We start from the raw sequence: 22,642 nt of genomic DNA on the forward strand, positions 1-22,642 counted from the left end.
GCTCACTGAAACCTCCGCCTCCCGGGTTCAAGCGATTCTCCTGCCTCAGCCTCCTGAGTAGCTGGGACTACAGGCTCCCGCCACGACACCTAGTTAAGTTTTTGTATTTTTAGTAGAGACAGGGTTTCACTGTGTTAGCCAGGATGGTCTCGATCTCCTGACCTCATGATCTACCCACCTTGGCCTCCCAAAGTACAGAGATTACAGGTGCGAGCCACTGCGCCATGCCTAATTTTTCTTTTCTTTTTTTTTAGAGATGAGATCTCACTATGTTGCCCAGGCTGGTCCCAAACTCCTGGACTCAAGCAATCCTTCCACCTTGGCTTCCCAAAGTGCTGGGACTATAGGTATGAACCACCGTGCCAAGCTCTGAAAATATCTTTGAAGAATATTTTAGAGGGATCAACCACTCACTGATTAATCATTAATAGGGCCCTGACCTCTCCTCACCCGTCTGGTTCCCTTCCACTTACCTTGCCAGTGTCTCCTTAATACTTCTTCCTCCATCACCCATGGTTCTTCTTCTTGCTCCAATTTGAAAATCACATCAGGTTTGGTGAATGGATAGCCTGTCAAAGGGAAGTTACATAGATTTGGGCATACATACTACTAGGAACAAAGAACCACCCAAAAATTGAGGCTGGCCCAGGAAAACCAGGCTTTCTAAAGGACAAGAAAATGTGGCTTCTAGGGATGCTGTCCCCTTTTGCTCTGAAAACTGCAGCGTGGACATTTACATGAGCAAAAGCATCCCAAGGGCAAGCTCACTCTAATATTTAAAAGGTCCACATATTTCAGAAATACTGCGGGGGTGGGGGGGAAGGTACTTTCTTTCCAGAGTTTGAATTATATGGTAAATTACTCTTACCCACTGTGATTAAGTTGTTATAGTTTTCTAGCATCACGTTCCGGTACAGGTTTCTCTGAGCAGGATCCAATCTCTTCCACTCCTCCTGGGTGAAGTCAATAGCCACATCTTTGAATGTCACTGTTCCCTGTAACAACACACTCCCACTCAGTCTGAAGTATCCATCTTAGGTGATTGTAAACAAAATATATTGAACCTTGTTCTGATATTAATCAGAGGTTATTAAAAAAGCCCATCATATTAGCAGCCTGCTGTCAGTTTATGTTCATTCACTGATTTAGCAAGCACACGTTTTTAATATCTACCATGAGTTAAAGGGGAGATGTTAGGTACCAATTTATACTGAGTGTGAAAGAAATAGAAAAATAAAACTTTAACCAAGTTAAGTGGTTTAAGATCTCAAAAGATACCAAAGGCAGGAAAAAATGAAACCAAGGCTTAGATAGAAGCAGGGGACAGAATGATAGGTGAAATCTGTGGTATGGTGGGACATGCAATTGTAGATAGCCACTGATTTAGCAGTTGGACATATTGTTCATGAGATCAAGAGAAATCCACATTGGAAATGAAGACTTATTGGTCATCAGCCTGTAGTGTGTGTCTGCAGCCATGCAAATGCAATCTGATTGCTCAGAGTTTACATATACTGGAAAAGGGGCCACAGATAGAATCTCAGAGACAACCATGGAAAAAATATGCCCTGATAACAATTTGTTTTTTAATGGTCAGAAATAGAATTAAAACTGAAACTGTGTATTTAAAAAGCTACAGAATGGCTGGGCATTACATGGCTCATGCCTGTAATCCCAGCACTTTAGGAGACTGAGACGTGAAAATCCCTTGAGCCCAGGAGTTTGAGACAGGCCTGGGCAATGTGGTGAAACCCAGACCATACAAAAAATACAAAAATTAGCCAGGTGTGGTGGTGTGCACCTGTAGTCCCAGCTACTCAGGAGGCTGAGGTAGGAAGATTGCTTGAGCCCGGGAGGTGGAGGTTGCAGTGAGTCATGATTGCACCACTGCACTTCAGCCTGAGTGGCAGAGCAAGGCCCTGTCTCAAAAAAAAAAAGAAAAAAAAAAAAGCTATTGAATGAATTTCAAAAAAAACAGTGAACTGCTTAAAGGCAATGTGATTTGAATATAGAAATCTAATGCATTCTTCCTGGTTCAAAACAGAAATGCCCAAATGTATACGAACATAAGAAACAAATCTTAAATAGCAGTCAGCCTGGAAGAAAGGGAGCAATCCATATTTCCTACTTTTTCAGGAATTTCTACCAGAGACTAGGTGAGAAAACAGAAAGTCTCCAATACCTTGTTCACAATGTTTCTAAGAATTTGTTTCTAGGTGCTAAAAGGAACTTATGAGCATGAACATCCACTAATACTAAGGGCTCAGAGAAAGCTGTGGTACTGATGGGAGATCACCTCCTGAAACCCCTTACTGTGGAAAATCATGATGTTTGCAATAAACATGTTCAAGAAGCAAAAGGCAAAGTGTCAGGGGAAAAAAACCCTGAAATCCAGGGGTTTTTAATATTTCCTCTCATCTGGGAGGAAGATCCAAATAAGCTTGGATAAAGCACTTGGTGAGGAAGTGGGACTGTGGAGAAAGCATGATGTGAAAATCTGGCCCTGGTATAATAGTTTGACCAATTACAGGGAAGGACATGAGCACATAAGACACACTCTTGCTGGGACTACCTCAGCTGCAGACTTTTTCCTCAGGAAGTTGTACTTTCTTCAGGAGATCAGATCATTAAACTAGTAAATAAATTTTAAAAATCAGCACCAAAGATTTTACAAAAAAATCCTAATTGCCCCTAGCTCAAGAGTAAAAGAATCCCAAAAGAAGTCATTAAAATATATTTGAAGAAAATACTTGAGAAAAAGAATATAGTAAATGCAAAAATAGAAACAATTTAAAGTGAAAAATTTAGAACTTGTATATACATAAATCTCCATATTTAAAAGCTGGAGCTAGGTGCGGTGGCTCCCGCCTGTAATTCTATGACTTTGGGAAGCCGAGGTGGGAGAACTGCTCGAGGCCAGTTCAAGGCCAGTCTGGGCAACACAGCAAAACCCCATCTCTACAATCAATCAATCAATCAATCAATAAAAGCCGTGTATGGTTGTGCGTGGCTATAGTCCTAGCTACTTGGGAGGCTGAGGCAGGAAGACTGCTTAAGCCTGGGAGTTTGAGGCTGCAGTGAGCCATGATCTCACCACTGCACTCCAGCAGCCTGGGCAATAGAGCAAAACCCTGTCTCTTAAAAGAAAAAAAAGTTGATAGTTTAAGAAGAATGAATTAGCCAAATGTTTAGTAAGTTTAATGAAGAAAAATAAACATCCCAAATTAGGAAAAACCATTAAAACTAATCAATATTTAAAGTAGTACATATCTGTGGTTGATTTTTTTTTTAGATAGAGGCTCTCCCTGTCACCCAGGCTGGAGTGCAGTGTGGCGTGATTTTGGCTCTCTACAACCTCCGTCTCCTGGATTCAAGTGATTCTCCTGCCTCAGCCTCTCAAGTAGCTGGAACTACAGACGTACGCCACCACACCCAGCTAAATTTTGTATTTTCAGTAGAGACAGGGTGTCCCCATGTTGGCCAGGTTGGTCTCTTAACTCCTGACCTCAAATGATCTGCCTGCCTCGGCCTCCCAAAGTGCTGGGATTACAGGTGTGAGCCACCATAACCAGCCTGAAATTTTAAAATTCATAACGAAATGAATAAGCTAAAGGGAAACATAAGCCTAAGAAGAAAATCCCAACAGTGCAATACTGTAGCAACCCCCGTTATTCTTCTATTCCAATATTTATTCTGTCTTCCCAATTTCTGGCCAGGCACATGGTCTGCTGAAATAAGTATTAATATGTTTATATTATAAAGTTCTGGAGAGTGAGACGAAAGGATTGCATGCAACTGCTGATAAGTGAGCATAAAAGCACGAGGTATACCATTTCTCCCAAGCCTCTACTTTCTTGTAGAATGGTAAGTCAATGTGATGGTTAGAGCAAATACAGACAGCCATTTCAGATGAGGCAGAAGTCAACAACTGAGAATGGTAGAGCAATGAAGGAGAAAGCGTTTCGTTTTCTGCCCGTTGGAGCTACAGGACCAGTGCTGAACTTCAATATGAGAGATAAATAAACTTCTATCTTGTTTAAGCAAAGGTTATCTGGGCTTTCTATCACAGGCAGTCAAGTGTAATACTAACAGATTAATACGTTCATGCCAGATCTGGCCATCCTTTGGCAGCTATGAAGGCGTGGTGCTCAAATCCTCTTTAAGGGAATCCACTGTGAGAAGCATAGTTGGCAAATAGCCATGCTGAAGTCATGATACCCCAACACTGCCTCCAGCCACAGGCTCAGCATAGTGAGGCTATTAAAGTCTGGACTATTACACCTGATACAGTTTTCCTCCAGTGGGAAAGCTTTGGTCAGCAACTCCCCTTTGGCCTGGCTGAGACTTTCTCACAGCTTCAGGGTGGTCTTAGTTGGCAGAAAAAAGTATTAGCAAACTTGGAGACAGATCAACAAAAATGATGCAATTTGAAGAAAAGACAGAAAAAAGGATGAAGAAAAATGAATACAGGCTGGACACAGTGGCTCATGCCTGTAATCCCAGTGCTTTGGGAGGCCAAGGTGGGAGGATCACTTGACGCTACGAGTTCAAGACCAGCCTGGGCAAGACGGTGAGACCCTATCTCTACCAAAAAATTTAAGAAATCAGCCAGGTGTGCTGGCACATGCCTGTAGTCCTAGCCACTCAGGAGACAGAGGTGGGAGGACTGATTTAGCCCAAAAGTTCAAGCTTACAGTGAGCTATAATTGTGCCACTGCACTCCAGCCTAGGTGACAGAGTGAGACCCTATCTCAAAAAAAAAAAAAAGAATGTAGACTCAGAAATGTTAGAGCAATAAGTGCATCAACATATGCATAATTTAGTGTAAGTTAGAGAGGAGAGAGAAAAGGACAGAAAAATATTCAAAGACATAATGACTGAAAACTTCCATTTCATGAAAAACATTAATGTACATATTCAAGCTCAATGAATTTCAAGTAGGATAAATGCAACAAGATACACACCTAAGCACATCATAATCAAAATGTTGAAAATAAATACAAAGAGAAAATCTTGAAAATAGCAAGAGAAAACAATTTATCATCTTCACCAACCACAATAAAACTAATAGCTGACTTCTCATCAAACACAATGGAGGACAAATAGCAATGGGACAACATATTAGATGTTCTGAATGAACAAAAAAACTATCAGAGAGGAAGCAGGGAAAGAGGGCCCAGTAGAAGCCTCCATGATCATCCTCCCCACAGGAACACCAAACTGAACAACTATCCACACAAAAAACCATCTTCATCATAACCAAAAATCAGGTCAGCAATCACAGTATCTGGTTTTAACTTCACATCACTGAAAGTGGCACTGAGGAGGGTAGGAAAGACAGTCTTGAATTGCTGATGCCATTCCGTCCCTATCCTCCAGCAGTGGTCATATGGTGGTAAGAAAGAATCTATGCTCCTGGAGGAGGGAGACCAAGAGTGATTGTAGGACTTTGCACTGGAACTCAGTGGTGCCCCGTCACAGCAGAAGGCAACACTGGGGAGAACTCAGTTGGTGCCGACACCAGAAGTATTTAGACCATCCCTAGCCAGTTTAGGGGAATTGTCCATTGTAGCAGTAGGAACCTGAATTCCGGCAAGCCTCACCACCATAGGCTAAAGGGCTCTAGGGTCCTAAGTGACCGTGAAAGGCAGTCTAGGCCACAGGAACTGCAATTCCTGGGCAAGTCCTGGTGCTGTGCTGGGCTTGGAGCCAGTGGACTAGGGGGGCATGGGACCCGGTGAGACACCAGCCAGGGTAGCCAAGGGAGTGCTTGTGCCACTCTTTCCCTAACCTGAAGTAGTGCAGCTCGCAACTCCAGGAGAGACCCCTTCTTTCCACTTGAGAAGAGCAGAGAGAAGAGTAAAGAGGACTTTGTCTTGCACCTTGGATACCAGCTTAGCTACAGTATGACAGGACACCAGGCAGAGGCCCCCATTCCATGCACCAGCTCCTGGATAAAACTTCTAGACACACCCTGGACCAAAACGTAACCCGTTGCCTTGAGATGAAGAACTCAATCTTGGCAGTATTCATCACCTACTGACTAAAGGGCCTTGAGCCCTGAACAGTCAGCAGTGGTAGCCAGGTAGTACTCACCATGGGCCTTGGGTGAGACTCAGAGATGTGCTGGCTTCAGGTGTGACCCAGCACATTTCCCATATGGTGGCTACAGGGAGAGATTCCTGCTTGAGAAAAGGAGAGGGAAAAGTACAGAGAACTTTGTCTTGCAGCTTAGGTACCAGCTTGGCCACAGTGGGGTACAGCACCACCTGAGTTCTTGGGGTCCCCAATTCTAGGCCTTGCCTCTTGGATAGCATTTCTGGACCTGCCCTGGGCCGAAGGGGAGCTTACTGCCCTGAAGGGGGAATCCTAGGCCTGGCAACATTCACCACAAGCTGACTGAAGAGCCCTTGGGCCTGGAGTGAACATTGGTGGTAACCAGGCCATACCTGCCATGGGCCTGGGTCAGTGGTAGCCATGGAGAGAAATTCCTCTGCTTGTGGAAAGGGGAGGGAAGAGTGGGAAGGACTTTGCCATGTGGCTTGGGTGCCAGTCCAGCCACCATAGAATAGAGCACCAAGTAGATTCCTAAGGTTTCTGACTCCAGGCCCTGGCTCCTGGACAGCATCTCTGGACCTGCCCGTGGCTGGGTAGAACTTGCCACTCTAAAGGGAAGGATATAAAACTGGCTGGCTTTGCCACCTGCTGATTGTAGAGTGATAGGGCCTTCAGTGAACACAGGCCTTGGGTGAACTTCAGTGAACACTGTGGGCCTTTGGTGAGACTCAGTGCTGTGCTGGCTTCGTCCGACTCAGCACAGTCCCAGTGGTGGTAGCCACAGGGGTGCTTGTGTCACCCCTCCCCCAGCTCCAGGCAGCTCAGCACAGAGTCTGTTTGGGAGAAAGTAAGACAACAAGAGTCTCTACCTGGTAATCTGGATAATTCTTCCAGAGAATTCTGGATCTTATCTACAGGTGGTACCTGTATGAGTCTGTAAGAGCCACAGCGTTACTGGGCTTGGCATGCCCCCCTGATGCAGATATGGCTACAGTGACCAAAAGCTTAGATCAAAACACCCAAGTCCCTTCAAATACCTGGAAAGCCTTGCCAAAAAGGGCAGGTATAACAAGCTCAGACTGCAAAGACTGCAATAAATACCTGACTCTTCACTGCCCAGACATCAACAAACATCCATAGGCATTAAGACGATCTAGGAAAACATGACCTCACCAAATTGAACTCAATAAGATACCAGGGACCAATCCTGGAGACACAGAAATCTGTGACCTTTCAGATAGAGAATTCAGAATAGCTGTTTTCAGGAAACTCAATGAAATTCTAGATAACACAGAGAAAGAATTTAGAATGCTATCAGATAAATTTAACAAAGAGACTGAAATAATTAAAAAGAATAGAGCTGAAATTCTGGAGCTGAAAAATGCAATGGACAAACTGAAGAATACATCCATCTTTTTTTCTTTTCTTTTTTTTGAGACAGAGTCTCTGTCATGCAGGCTGGAATGCAGTGGTGTGATCATGGTTCACTACAGCCTCAACCTGCCAGGCTCAAGTGGTCCTCCTACCTCAGCCTCCCAAAGAGCAGGGACCGCAGGTGCATGCCACCATACCCAACTAAGTTTTTAATGTTTTTGTAGAGATGGTAGTCTCATTATGTTGCCCAAACTTGTCTCAAACTCCTGGGCTCAAGTGATCCTCATGCCTTGGCCTCCCAAAATGCTAGGATTATAGGCATGAGCCACCACCCTCACCCACATCAGTCACTGAACAGCAGAACTGATGAAGCAGAGGGAAGAATTAGTGAGCTTGAAGATAGGCTATTTGAAAATACACAGAGGAGACAAAAGAAAAATGAGTAAGAAAGAATGAAGCATGCCTGTAAGATCTAGAAAATAGCTTCAAATGGGCAAATCTAAGACTTATTGGCCTTACAGAGGAGGTAGAGAGACGGGTAGAAAGTTTATTAGATGGGATAACAGAGAACTTTCCAAACCTAGAAGAAAGATACTGATATTCAAGTACAAGAAGGTTATAGAACACCAAGTAGATTTAAACCAAATAAGACTACTTCAAGACACTTAATAATCAGACTCCTAAAAGGTCAATGATAAAGAAAGGATCCATTTAAACACAGCAAGAGAAAAGAAACAACATACCAATGGAAGCTCCAATATGTCTGGCAGCAGACTTTTCAGTGGAAATTTTACACACCAGGAAAGAGTGACACGACATATTTATAGTCCTGAAGGAAAAAAACTTTTATGCTAGGATAGTATATCTGGTGAAAATAACCTTCAAACATGAGGGAGAAATAAAGGCTTTCTCAGACAAACAACAGCTGAGAGATTTCATCAACACCAGACCTGTCCTACAAAAAACTGCTAGAGTCCTTCAACCTGAAAAAATGACATTAATGAACAATAAGAAATCATGTGAAAGTACAAAACTCACTGGTAATAGAAAGTACACAGAAAATGCAGAATGTTATAACACTGCAATTGTGGTGTGTAAACTACTCATATCTTGAATAGAAAGATGAGAAGATCGGCTGGGCGCAGTGGCTCACACCTGTAATCCTAGCACTTTGGGAGGCTGAGGGGGGCAGATCATGAGGTCAACAGATTGAGACCATTCTGGCCAATATTGTGAAACGCCATCTCTACTAAAAATACAAAAATGAGCTGGGCATGGTGGCACATGCCTGTAGTCTCAGCTACTCAGGAGGCTGAGGAAGAAGGATCGCTTGAACCTGGGAGGCGGAGGATGCAGTGAGCTGAGATCACACCACTGCACTCCAGTCTGGTGACAGAGCGAGACTCCATCTCAAAAAAAAAAAAAAGAAAGAAAGGTGGGAAGATTAATCAATATAAATAAATCAATAACTAAAACAATATTTCAAGACACAGTACAATAAAATATAAATAAAAACAGCAAGCCGGGTGCGGTCCTTCACACCTGTAATCCCAACCCCTTGGGAGGCTGAGGCGGGTGGATCACAAGGTCAGGAGATTGAGACCATCCTGGCCAACATGGTGAAACCCTGTCTCTACTAAAAATACAAAAAAATTAGCTGGGTGTGGGGTGGCGCATGCCTGTAGTCCCAGATACTCAGGAAGCTGAGGCAGGAGAATTGCTGGAACCTGGGAGGCAGAGGTTGCAGCGCGCCGAGATTGTGCCACTGCGCTCCAGCCTGGTAACAGCAAGACTCCATCTCAAAAATAAATAAATAAATAAAATAAAAAGTAAAAACAGCAATAAGCTAAAAAAGCAGGGAGACAAAGTGTAGAGTTTTTACTAATTTTCTCTTGGCCTGTTTATGCAATCAGTGTTAATTTGTCATCAGTTTAAAATAATAGGTTATATTATTTGCAAGCCTCATGAGAACCTCAAATCAAAAAAACATACAACAGATACACAAAAAGTAAAATGCAAGAAATTAAAACATACCACTGGAGACAACCACCTTCCCAAAAAGGAAGACAGTAAAGGAGGAAAGGAAGACCACAAAACAACCTGGAAATAACGAAATAGCAGGACTAAGCCCTTACTGATCAATAATAACATTGAATGTAAATGGACTAACATTTGAATGTAAAGCTCTCCAATCAAAAGACAGAGTGGCTGAATGTATTATTTAAAAAAACAAACACAAAAAACAAGATCCAAAAATCTGTTGCCTACAAGAAACACACTTCACCTATAAAGACACACAGAGACTGAAAATAAATAGATAGAAAAATACATTCCATGCAAATGAAACCAGAAAAGAGCTGGACTAGCTATACTTAGACAAAATATACTTCAAGACCAAAACTATAAAAAGAGACAAACAAGGTCATTACATGATGATAAAGGGGTCAATTCAGCAAGAGGATATAATTGTCAACATGTATGCACCCCACGTTGGAGCACCCAGATATATAAAGCAAATATTACAGTAAAAGAGAAAGACCCAATAGAATAATTGCTGGAGACTTCAACATTCTACTTTCAGAACTGGACAGATTATCCAGATAGAAAATCAACAAAGAACTATCAGACTTAATTTGCACTACAGACCAAATGAACATAATAGATATATACAGAACATTTCATCCAGTGGCTGAAGAATGCACATTCTTCTCCTCAGCACATGGATCACTCTCAAGGATAGACCATGTTAGGCCATAAACAAGTCTTAAAACACTCAAAAAATTAAAATTATATGAGATACCTTCTCTAACCACAATGGAATAAAACTAGAAATCAAGGAGGAATTTTGGAAACTATACGAACACACGGAAATTAAATAATATGCTCCTGAATGATCACTGGGTCAGTGAAGAAATTAAGAAAAAAAATTTAAAAATTTCTTGAAATAAATGATAATGGAAACACAACACATCAAAGCCCATAGGATATGGCAAAAGCAGCACTAAAAGGAGAGTTTATAGCTATAAGGACCTACATCAAACAAGAAGAAAAACTTCAAATAAACAATTTAATGATGCATCTTAAAAGAACTAGAAAACAGCAAACCAAACTCAGAACTATTAGAAGAAAAGAAAGATCAGAGCAGAAATAAATGAAATGAAGAAAAGATACAAAAGATTAACAAAATAAAAAATCAGTTTTTTAAAAAAATAAAATCAGCAAACTTTTCGCCAGACTAAGAAAAGAAGAGAAGGCCCAAATAAGTAAAATCAGAGATGAAAAAAGAGACATAACCAATACTGGAGAAATCCAAAGGATCATTAGAAGCTACTATGAGCAACTATATGCAAATAAATTAGAAAACCTAGTGTCTGGACGGAGGGAGGAGGGGAACAAAAGAACAAAGGGACTAAGATGGCGCATTTCCTGGTTCTTCATCACCAACTTTCCCGCGCCTGGGAGGAGACATAGGCCAACTGCACAGGCGCCACTTGACATCCAACCGGGGAAACAGAAACCTACTTGGCCGCGCCCACCGCCCGGCCCCCGACCCGCCTATGTCCTGCCCACTGCCCTCCCACCCTCAGGCCCAAGACATAAAAGCCGCTCCCGGCAGGTGCGCGGTGTGAACTTCCTCGGCCCCTCCTCATACGCGGGACCTAGGAACTGCGCCCGGGAATGCCGGAGCGACTTCCTCGGCCTCCGCCACCGGAGACCGGTGAACTTCGCCACTTCTTCACATTGGCTAGCTAATAAAGTTTCTTTTTACTTTGCCTACTTGCCTTTTCTCTGGCATTTGCTCTGGTGGTCACATTAAAGCAAATCAGCTGGTGTCGAAACCCGGGAGGAGACCCCTCCTCAGGGCCCCCCAAGGTCCGAGGAGCCTCCTCCTTCCACGCCGTGGACGGACCAGGACCTAGACATCACTTTCTGCACCTCCAAGTCTCCTAGACGTGAGTACCTCTTGCCTCCCTCTCATACTCCTTGGCCAGAAGTCCTGCGCAGGCCCAAGGTTTTTTGGTCACCAGGTGACCCACTGGGAGTTCCCAAAAGTAGAGACGTCTGCCCAAAGGAACTCCATTCCGTTCCGTGGGAGACCCGTCCAGGATGGAGATGTCCGCCTGGAGGTAATCTCCATTCCGGCTCCAGGAGCCTCCCACCAGTCTCTGGTGGCTCCAAAGGACGCTTTGTAGCCAGGTAGAGTTCGGTTTCCGTTTCCGCCTATAGGCGAGAGGAAGGCAATGGGAAACCCCCAATCCAAAATACCTAGAGACTCCCCTTTAGAGTGTCTTCTAAAAAATCTCAAAACTTTACAATTAGAACAAGATCTTAGGCAAAAGCAGCTGGTGTTCCTCTCCACTGTGGCGTGGCCACAATATAAATTAGACAACCAATCTCAATGGCTGCCTGAAGGCACTCTAGACCGTAACATTTTGATCGACCTCAGTAATTTCTGCCAGTGTTTAGGCAAGTGGTCCGAAATTAACTACATACAAGGATTTTAGGCCTTGCGTTCTCGTTCGGACTTGTGTAGCCAGTGTTCCTTGGCTCAAGTTATGTTGGCCAAGCACGCAGGCCTAGCAAAGTCCGAAAAGGAGTCATCCTTCCTGTCTGACTTGCCTGAAGACCTTACCTCCCCTCCCTCCCTTCCACTCCTGCCATAAACTCTACCTCCTCCTCCCGCTTCGGCCCCACCTTCTCTTTCGGCTCCACCTTCCTCTTCCGCTCTCGCTGTTGTTCCGCCCTCCTCCTCCCGCTTTGGCCCCACCTTCTCTTTCGGCTCCACCTTCCTCTTCCGCTCTCGCTGTTGTTCCGCCCTCCTCCTCAGTCCCTCCCACCATTGTTGAGACTACACCTCCCTCCGATCCCTCAGCACTTCCGTCTGGTCACCTTAGTTCGCCTATATCTGCCCATACCCGCTCTAAAGACTGCCTGAGTACCTCCGCTCCTGCTCCCACCCTATTCAACCCCCCTGCAGTCTTAGCACCCTTGCGAGAGGTGGCAGGAGCAGAAGGTGTAGTTAGAGTCCATGTTCCCTTCTCACTAGCAGATCTTTCAAAAATTGAGAAATGTTTAGGGGATTTTTCTGCCAATCCTACGATTTACACCAAAGAATTCAGGTACCTTTGCCAGGGTTACGATTTAACCTGGCATGATCTCCATGTTATTCTTACCTCTACTTTAAACTCCGAGGAACGAGAGCGCATCCTAACGGCTGCCAGGCAGCACACCAACCAACTACACTTAATAGACCCGGCCTTCCCAGTAGGGGAACAAGCGGTCCCCTCTATAGACCCAGACTGGGACTACCAAGTAGGCCAGCCAGGTCGCCGAAGACGAGATATGATGACTCAATGTCTTCTGGCTGGTATGCAGGAGGCCTCAAATAAGGTAGTAAATTTTAATAAACTAAAAGAAATTATTCAAGGTCCAGATGAGAATCCGGCCACATTTTTAAACAGGCTAACTGAGGCTTTAACTCAATACACTCGGTTAGACCCAGCTTCCCCAGCTGGGGCCACTATTCTAGCATCATATTTTATTTCACAATCAGCCTCAGATATTCAGAAAAAACTCCAAAAGGCAGAGGATGGACCCCAAACTCCTATTCAAGACCTAGTCAAGTCAGCCTTCAAGGTCTATAATTCAAGGGAGGAAACGGCTGATGCCCAACGACAGGCCCGCCTAAAAAAGAAGGTACAGCTCCAGACCCAAGCCTTAGTGGCTGCTCTGCAGCCTAGCGTTAACCCAAAACCGGAGAGCAAAACCCCCAGAAACTCAAAGACAACAAAAGGGGCTTGCTATAAATGCGGTGCCCCAGGGCATTGGGCTGATACATGTCCCCAGAGTCCCCAACCGCCTAAGCCAACGTGGCCATGCTACAAGTGCGGAGTAGCTGGACACTGAGCTAAAAAGTATCCTAACCCTCGTCTACCAACAACTCCGTGCCCAGCGTGCCATAAAGAAGGGCATTGGAAGTCAGACTGCCCCACCCTGAAAACGGGCACGGCGCCTCAGCGTGATGTCCCTTCTCAGGATCCTGGGAGCTCCTTCCAGCTCTTACATCTGGACGATGACTGAAGGTTCCGGGACTCAGGGACCCCCATCACCCTCGCCGAGCCACGGGTAACTCTCCTGGTAGCGGGTAAGACAACTAATTTTTTAATTGACAGCAGGGCTACCTACTCTGTTTTGCCGTCCTTCGAAGGGCCTAGCCTTCCCTCCAATATTTCTCTTGTAGGGGTCAATGGCTCCCCGTCCAGCCCTCGGAAAACCCCACCTCTTAATTGCTGCCTGGCCAACAACGATTTTGCACACTCATTCCTCATCATCCCCTCATGCCCCACTCCTCTACTAGGCCACGATGTTTTAAGTCAACTGAAAGCCTGTATTTCCATCCCTACTAGCGCCCCCCACCCCACCCGCCATCTGCTTCTAGTATTGGCTAACTCAAATGACTCCAACAGTTCTACTGACCCTTTCCCTGATTTCCCCATTCCTATAGACCCCCAAGTGTGGGACACCTCCACTCCTGTTGTGGCAGATCATCATTCACCAATACTTATAAAACTTAGAAACCCATCTCAGTTTCCAACCCGCCCACAGTTCTCTCTCTCTCTCCACAACATGAGGACTAAAACCAATCATTACTAGGTTACTCAGCCAACACATCCTCATCCCCACTCATTCTCCTTGCAACACCCCAATCCTACCTGTAAGGAAGGCAGATGGAACTTTCCGGTTAGTGCAAGATCTTCGTCTTATCAACGAGGCCGTTTGCCCCACCCATCCAGTAGTCCCCAATCCCTATACCCTTCTTTCTCTCATCCCACCTAACACAACACAGGATGCATTTTTCTCCATCCCCCTACACCCAGATTGTCACTTTCTCTTTGCTTTTACATGGGAAGATCCAGACACTCATGCCTCCACCCAACTGACGTGGACGGTGCTTCCCCAAGGGTTCCGAGACAGCCCCCATTTCTTTGGAAAAGCCCTTGCAAAAGATTTGGCCTCCTGTCCTCTTACAAACAGTAAAATCCTCCAATATGTAGATGACCTTCTGCTTTGTAGTCCCACGAGACAGGACTCTCTTTTAGACACTGCAATCCTCCTTAATCATCTAGGATCCAAAGGCTACCGGGTATCCAAACACAAAGCTCAACTCTAACAACAATGTGTTATATATTTAGGTATTGAAATCACTCCCACGACGCGCTCGCTCACCACAGATCGCTTGACTCTAATACAAAATCTTTCTCCTCCACAAGACGCTAAAGAAATCCAATCCTTCCTAGGCCTGGTAAGGTTCTTCAGACACTGGATTCCTAATTTCGGAATCTTGGCCAAACCTCTCTATGCAGCTGTCAAGGAGACTCCCCAAGGACCTTTGTCTAACCCAAAATTAATCTATAAACATTTCGCTCACCTAAAAGACTGCCTTCTCTCACATCCTACTCTCTCACTCCCAGACTTCCAACACCCCTTCCAGCTTTTTACCGATGAGAGACTAAAGGTTACTGTCGGCCTTTTAGCCCAACCTATAGGCACCACATACTGTCCAGTAGCATATCTATCCAAACAATTAGATCCCACTGTACAAGGATGGCAGCCCTGTCTTCGGGGCCTAGCAGCAGCAGCCTGCCTAACCCAAGAAGCAAAGAAACTCATTAGAGGCTGTACCCTAACGGTCTTCTCCACCCACCGCCTTCAGGACCTTATTGCCCACAAAAGTATCAGTCACCTAACCCCGTCTAGGCTCCAACTTTTTCACCTCTTGTTCATAGAAGATTCCACTATTGCCCTAGGAGTCTGCTCTTCTCTAAATCCAGCAACCCTGCTTCCCGACCCTCTGAAACAACCTCACATCGAACACTCCTGTCCAGAACTCTTAGAGGCCCAACCACCTAGTCACTTACATTTACATGACCAGCCCTTAGAGAGCCCACAGTTAACCCTGTTTGTAGATGGCAGTTCCTTTATAAATTCTTAAGGAAACAGACAGGCAGGATACACGGTAGTTACATCTTTCACTATCTTAGAAGCTGAGCCTTTACCACAAGGAACAACCTCACAGCAGGCGGAGCTTATTGCACTAACTAGGGCCCTCCTCCTGTCCAAAGGAAAAACAGTAAACATATACACAGATTCTAAGTATGTCTTCTTAATTGCACACACCCATTCTGTCATCTGGAAGGAAAGAGGGTTCCTAACCACCTGTGGCACCCCCATAGTCAACAAAAAACAAATACTCAAACTGCTAGACGCTTTATCGGTGCCTTCCAGAGCAGCCATCATACACTGTAAAGGTCATCAGACTCCATCTAATCCGGTGGCGGCTGGCAACAGTTTTGCTGGCATCACTGCCAAATCGGCTGCCAGATTCTCCACCCCTACACTCCCTTCTGTTTGTTTTCTTTCTCCTCAACATACCCCTAATTATACCCAAGAAGAAAAGACCAAACTATTACAAAATTTGAGAGCCAAACTAGCTGCAGATAATTGGATTTACCTTGATAATAAATTAGTTATCCTTGAGACACAACTCCACACCATTCTAAAGGACATACATGACTCCCTACACATAGGACCCAAGGCCCTATATAACCTCCTAAACCCTCTCATTCACTGCCCCACACTCATGAAACACCTAATTACAGTCAACCAACAGTGCTCCACATGCCTCAAGTCAAACCCTCAAGGCGCATTGCACAACCCCCATCTGAGCCATCAACTCAGGGGGCACCAGCCAGGTGAAGATTGGCAAATTGACTTTACTCACATGCCAAAACATAAAAAATTCAAATATCTCTTAACCCTTGTTGATACCTTTTCAGGATGGATAGAAGCCTATCCTACTACAGGAGAAACTGCCAATATAGTTGCTTCCATACTCACTGAACACATTATTCCTAGGTTTGGCTTCCCACTCACTCTCCAGTCTGACAACGGCCCAGCGTTCATCTCCAAAGTAGTCCAGCAAGTGGCAACCCTCCTACACCTGGAAACTCCACATCCTTTATAGACCTCAGTCCTCTGGTAAAGTAGAGAAGGCCAACGGGCTCATCAAGCAACAACTCACCAAACTCTCACTCGAGACTCGACAATCGTGGGTAACTCTCCTTCCCCTGGCCCTAACCCGGCTGCGAGCTGCCCCACAGAGTCCGACAGGCCTCTGTCCGTTTGAACTAGTCTATGGCCGGCCTCTCACTCTCCAGCAGTTACCCACCCTTTCTTCCCCGCTGGCAAATTATCTTCCATACCTCACCCTCTTGAGACAACTCCTAAGACAACATGCAGAACTAGCACACCCCCCTCCAACAGACACCTATAGCCCACATCTCCCTCTCAGCCCAGGAGACCAAGTATACTTAAAAGATATCCAAGCCAAAGACCTCCAGCCCCGGTGGAAAGACCCATATACTGTCCTCCTGTCCACACACACTGCAGTTAAGCTTTTAGGTCACACACACTGGGTCCACATATCACAATTAAAGAAAGCCCCCACAGAAGACAATCAGTGGACATCTACTAGACTTGCCCCTACCTGCCTCAAACTCACCCTGAATTATCACGTTTCCAAGCCTCTTACGCCTGTCCCGATTTCTCACCATACTCTACACAAATATAACGGAATTCCAGTATATTCTCCCAGATCCCTACTTGCCCCCAGATCACAGCCCATTGCAGTGGTTCTCCCGCTTACTCACTTTTATTGAACATCTCCGTGGCAAGGCACACTCTGCAACTACACTCAGAATGAAGTCCTGTTTTATACTTTCCTTACTGTTTTTCTCATACATTCCAGCGTCCAGTACTAACCCAACCTTCATATGGAGATTCTCTATAGTTGAAAATTGGTCGAGCAACAACAAACAACACTCACAGCTACAAGGCACTACTGACTGCCCACCTTCAGGCTGCCAGTCCCATCTTACTATAAATTTCACCCTATCGTGTTGCAGTGCGGCCGGAACTAAGGCTCTCTTTCTGCATGATCAGACGCATTACAACTATAAGACATACTGGAAACAAAAGAACCTAGGATGCCTTTATATTTATTGTAAAAGCCATTATGCAACCTATAGACAGGAGAAACCTACTGCCCTCTTCACCTGGACGAGTCAACATACCACCCTTCAATATCAATTAAATATCAAAGACCCATGGGACCCCCGATGGGCAGACGGGGTCAAAAGTGGACTCTACACAGGACACACAATTCTTAGTTCATATCCTATGGCTACTCTCCTGATAAAAAGAACACTGGTCCAATAAAAATCCCTTCCTAAGGACATATAAGTCCTACAGAACTTAACCTTAGTGATACAATCACAAGAACAGGCCCTAGAAGATCAACTACACTCCTCCAATAAAGACCCCTTCTCATGGTTAAAACTAGTCCGTCAAGGATTAAACCTAACACGGGCAGCCAACATAACAAATCTCTCCCACTGTTTCCTCTGTGCAGCCCTTGAAAGAGCCCCCTTAGTGGCAGTCCCCTTACCTACTGCTTTCAAGGCTGCAACTGGCTCTACAAGCACCTCCCAAAAACCGTTTTTGCTCCAAGTCCCACTATACCAAAACCCAGAAAATCCAATCCTTTCTGCTACTCTGCCCCAAACTCCTCCTGGTGTAATTATACCCAGCCACCCAATAAGACCCAGACAGGCCCCATCGGAGGTTATTTCTGGTGCAAAAAAACCCTCTTCAAGGTCCTTAATCGTACATCCATCAGTCAATCCCTCTATGTTCCAGTGTCCCTAGTACCTAGTTTAACCTTATATAGCAAAGCAGAAGTGGCTGAACTCATCATACAATTTAACCCTCCTCCTAATGATCTCCAAAAGCGGGCTGTCTTCCTTCCCCTAGTCATCGGAGTCTCCCTGGCCTCCTCCTTAGTGGCGTCAGGGCTTGGAACTGGAGCACTTGCCCACTCGGTACAGTCTACCCGATCTCTAACCGCCCAAATTCAAGAGACCATAGAGGCTTCAGCTGAAAGCCTGGCCTCTCTACAGCGTCAAATTACCTCAGTGACCCAAGTAGCAGCACAAAATAGGCGAGCATTAGATTTACTTACTGCCAAAAAAGGAGGAACATGTCTTTTCTTAGGAGAAGAATGCTGCTATTACGTAAACGAGTCAGGCCTAGTAGACGCTAACATCCAAACCCTAAACAGGATTAAAGCAGAATTAAAAACCTACAATACCCCCTTCACCCCCGGACCACCAATATGGCTGCTGCCCGTAGTGCAGCAGATGCTCCCATTGCTAATTCCCATACTAATCCTCTGTCTTGCCTTATGTTTTGCTCCTATTTTAATCAAATTTCTCTGAGCCAAAGACCAAGAGATCACCCGTGTCGCCTTCAACCAGATGCTCCTACATCCCTACATCCAGGTGCCAACCATGGACCTTCATGACGACGCCCCCTAACAGCAGGAAGCAGCTAGACAGACAACAACGCCCCCATCACTATAATCAATAAAAGTTTGGACTGTCTGGATGGAAGGAGGAGGGGAACAAAAGAACAAAGGGACTAAGATGGCGCATTTCTGGGTTCTTCATCACCAACTTCCCCGCGCCTGGGAGGAGACATAGACCGACTGCACAGGCGCCACCTGACGTCCAACCGGGGAAACCGAAACCTACTTGGCCGCGCCCACCGCCCTGCACCCGACCCACCTATGTCCTGCCCACTGCCTTCCCACCCTCAGGCCCAAGACATAAAAGCCACTCCCAGCAGGCGCTCAGCGCAAACTTCCTCGGCCCCTCCTCATACGCGGGACCAAGGAACTGCGCCCAGGAATGCCGCAGCGACTTCCTCGGCCTCCGCCACCAGAGACCAGTGAACTTCGCCCCTTTCCTTCTTCACATTGGCTAGCTAATAAAGTTTCTTTTTACCTTGACTACTTGCCTTTTCTCTGGCATTTGCTCTGGTGGTCGCATTAAAGCAAATCACCTAGAAGAAATGAATTCCTAGAAAATACAACCTACCAAGATTGAACCATGAAGAAATCCAAAATCTGAAAAGACTAATAACAAGTAATGAGATTGAAGCTGTAATAAAAAGTCTCCAAGCAAAGAAAAGCTCAGAACGCAATGACTTCCCTGCTGAATTTTACTGAACAATTAAAGAAGAAATAATACCAATCCTAACTAAACTATTCCAAATAATAGACAAAGAGGGAATACTTCCAAACTCATTCCAGGAGGGCAGTATAACCCTGTGTGGGGAAAAAAAAGAGAGATCAGCCTGTTACTGTGTCTATATAGAAAGACGTAGACATAAGAGACTCCATTTTTTTCTGTATTTGAGATGCTGTTAATCTGTGACCCTACCCGCAACCTTGTCCTTGCAAGAGACATGTACTGTGGTGACTCAAGGTTTAATGGATTTTGGGCTGTGCAGGATGTGCTTTGTTAAACAAGTGCCTAAAGGCTGCTTGCTGGTTAAAGGTCATCACCATTCTCTTAATCTCAAGTAAGAGAAAAGCATTTGTCTCCTGCCCGTCCCTGGGCAATGGAACCCGATTGTATGCTTTGTTTACTGAGCAAGGAGAAAACCGCCTTTAGGAATAAGATGGGACTTGCTGGAGCAATGCTGCTAAAAGGTTTATGGAGAGTTTGCATATGCATCTCAAGGCACAGCATTTTCCTTTAAACTTACTCATGTTATAGGGATTTTTGTTCATATGTCTTACTGCTGATTTCCTCCCTACAATGATCCTATTGTCCAGCCACTCCCTTATCTTTTTTACGGTAAAGATAATTATCAATAAACACTAAGGGAACTCCGAGACCGGTGCCGGCGTAGGTCCTCTGTAAGCTGAGCACCGGTCCCCTGGGCCCCACTTTTCTTTCTCTATACTTTGTCTCTGTGTCTTATTTCTTTTCTCAAGTCTCTTGTTCCACCTAACGAGAAACACTCACAGGTGTGGAGGGGCAGGCCACCCCTTCAACCCTGATATGAAAACCAGACCAAGACAGATCAAAAAATTAAAAAATCAAAAAATAAAACTACAGGCCAATATCCTTGCTGAACATTGATGCAAAAATCCTCAAAATACTAGCAAACCGAATTCAGCAACACATTAAAAAGATAACACACCATGACTAAGTGGGATTTATCTTAGAAATGCAAGGACGTTTAAACATGTGCAAATCAATCAACGTGATATATCACATCAACAGAATGAAGGACAAAAACCATATGATCATTTCAGCTGGTGCTGAAAAAGCATTCGATAAAATTCAACATCCCTTCAATGATAAAAACTCTCAAAAACTGAGTACAGAAGGAACATACCTCAATACAATAAAAGGCATATATGACAGACTCACAGCTAGTATACTGAATGGGGAAAAACAGAACGCCTTTCCTCTAAGATCTGGAATATGACAAGGCTGCCTACTTTCACCACTGTTATTCAACATAGTACTGGAAATCCTAGCAAGAGAAATCAGATAAGAGAAGTAAAAGGCATCCAAATTAAAAAAGAAGAAGTCAAATTATCCTGTTTGCAGATGATATGATCTTCTATTTGAAAAAACCTGAAGACTCTAGCAAAAAAACTATCAGAACTGATAAACAAATTCAGTAAAGTTGTGGGATACAAAATCAACATAGAAAAATCAATAGCATTTCTATATGCCAACAGCAAACAATCTGAAGAAAGAAATCAAGAAATCAATCCCATTTACAGTAGCTAAAAATAAAATCCCTAAGAGTGAACCAAAGAATTGAAAGATCTCTACAATGAAAATTATAAAACACTGATGAAAAAAATTGAAGAGGACACAAAAAAATGGAAAGATAGTCCATGCTCATGGGTTAGAAGAATCAATATTGTTAAAATGTTCATACTACCTAAAGCAATCTACAGATTCAATGCAATTATTATCAAAATACCAATGACATTCTTCATAGAAATAGAAAAATATGCTAAAATTTATATGGAACCACAAAAGACCCAGAATAGGCAAAGCCACCCTGAGCAAACAGAAAAAAAACTGGAGGAGCCTGACTTCAGATTATACTACAAAACTACAGTAACCAAAACAGCATGGTACTGATGTAAAAACAGACACAGAGGCCAGGAAGGGTAGCTTGTGCCTGTAATCCCAGCACTTTGGGAGGCTGAGGTGGGAGAAGTGCTTGAGCCTGAGACTTTGAGTTCTGGGCAACACAGTGAGACCTTGTCTCTACAAAAAAATAAAAAATTAGGCATGGTGGTGTGCACCTGTGGTACTTGGGAAGCTGAGGCAAGAGGATTACCTAAGCTGGGGAGGTCAAGGCTGCAGCAAGCCATGTTCACACCTCTGCACTCCAGCCTGAGCAAGACAGCAAGAGAGCAAGATCCTGTCAGAAGCAGCAGCAACAAAGAATAACAACAAGCAGACACACAGACCATTGGAACAGAATAGAGAACCCAGAAGCAAATCCATACATCTCAAATGAACTCATTTTCAACAATGGTGCCAAGAAATACACTGGGGAAAGAACAGTATCTTCAATAACTGGATATCCATATGCAGAAGAATGAAACTAGACCCCTTATATCTTGCCATACACAAAAATAAAATCAAAATGGATTACAGACTTAAACATAAGACCTCAAACTATGAAACGACTAAAACACTGAGGAAACTCAGGATAATGGACTGGACAAAGGTTCCTTGAGTAATACCCCATAAGCACAGGTAGCCAAAGGGAAAATGGACAAATGGGATCATACCAAGTTAAAAAGCTTCTGCACATCAAGGGAAACAATTAGCAAAGTGAAGAGGCAACCCACAAAATGGGAGAAAATATATGTAAACTATCCATCAGACAGGGAATTAATAACTAGATAATATAAGGAGCTCAAACAACTATATGAAAAAATCTAATAATATGATTTAAAAAGGGGGAAAAGATCTGAAGACATTTCTCAAAGGACATACAAATGGCAAACAGGCATATGAAAAGGTGTTCAACATCACTGATCATCAGATAAATGCAAATCAAAACTACAGTGAGATATCATCTCATCCCAATTAAAATGGTTTTTTTGGTTTGTTTGTAATAGAGTTTCACTCTTGTGGCCCAAGCTGGAGTGCAGTGGTGCGATCTTGGCTCACTGAAATCTCCGCCTCCTGGGTTCAAGCGATTCTCTTGCCTCAGCCTCCTGAGTAGCTGGGATTACAGGTGTGCACCACCATGCCTGGCT

At 44.3% G+C, this 22,642-nt stretch overlaps 1 protein-coding gene across 5 annotated transcripts in view; it reads right to left on the reverse strand.

The window, feature by feature from the left end:
• Positions 1-22,642, reverse strand: part of ZNF569 (zinc finger protein 569) — a 66,024-nt gene that overhangs the window by 12,621 nt on the left and 30,761 nt on the right. For all 5 annotated transcript variants that reach the window (XM_011952349.1, XM_011952353.1, XM_011952351.1 and 2 more), the window contains 2 exons: positions 869-995; positions 474-569 (listed from right to left, as the gene is read on the reverse strand). In XM_011952349.1, coding sequence (XP_011807739.1) covers positions 474-569; positions 869-995 — 223 coding nt within the window. The remainder of the gene's footprint in view (positions 1-473; positions 570-868; positions 996-22,642) is intronic.

This window comes from Colobus angolensis, unplaced genomic scaffold (genome assembly GCF_000951035.1).
Source record: "Colobus angolensis palliatus isolate OR3802 unplaced genomic scaffold, Cang.pa_1.0 Scaffold34, whole genome shotgun sequence".
Lineage (NCBI taxonomy): Eukaryota > Metazoa > Chordata > Mammalia > Primates > Cercopithecidae > Colobus > Colobus angolensis.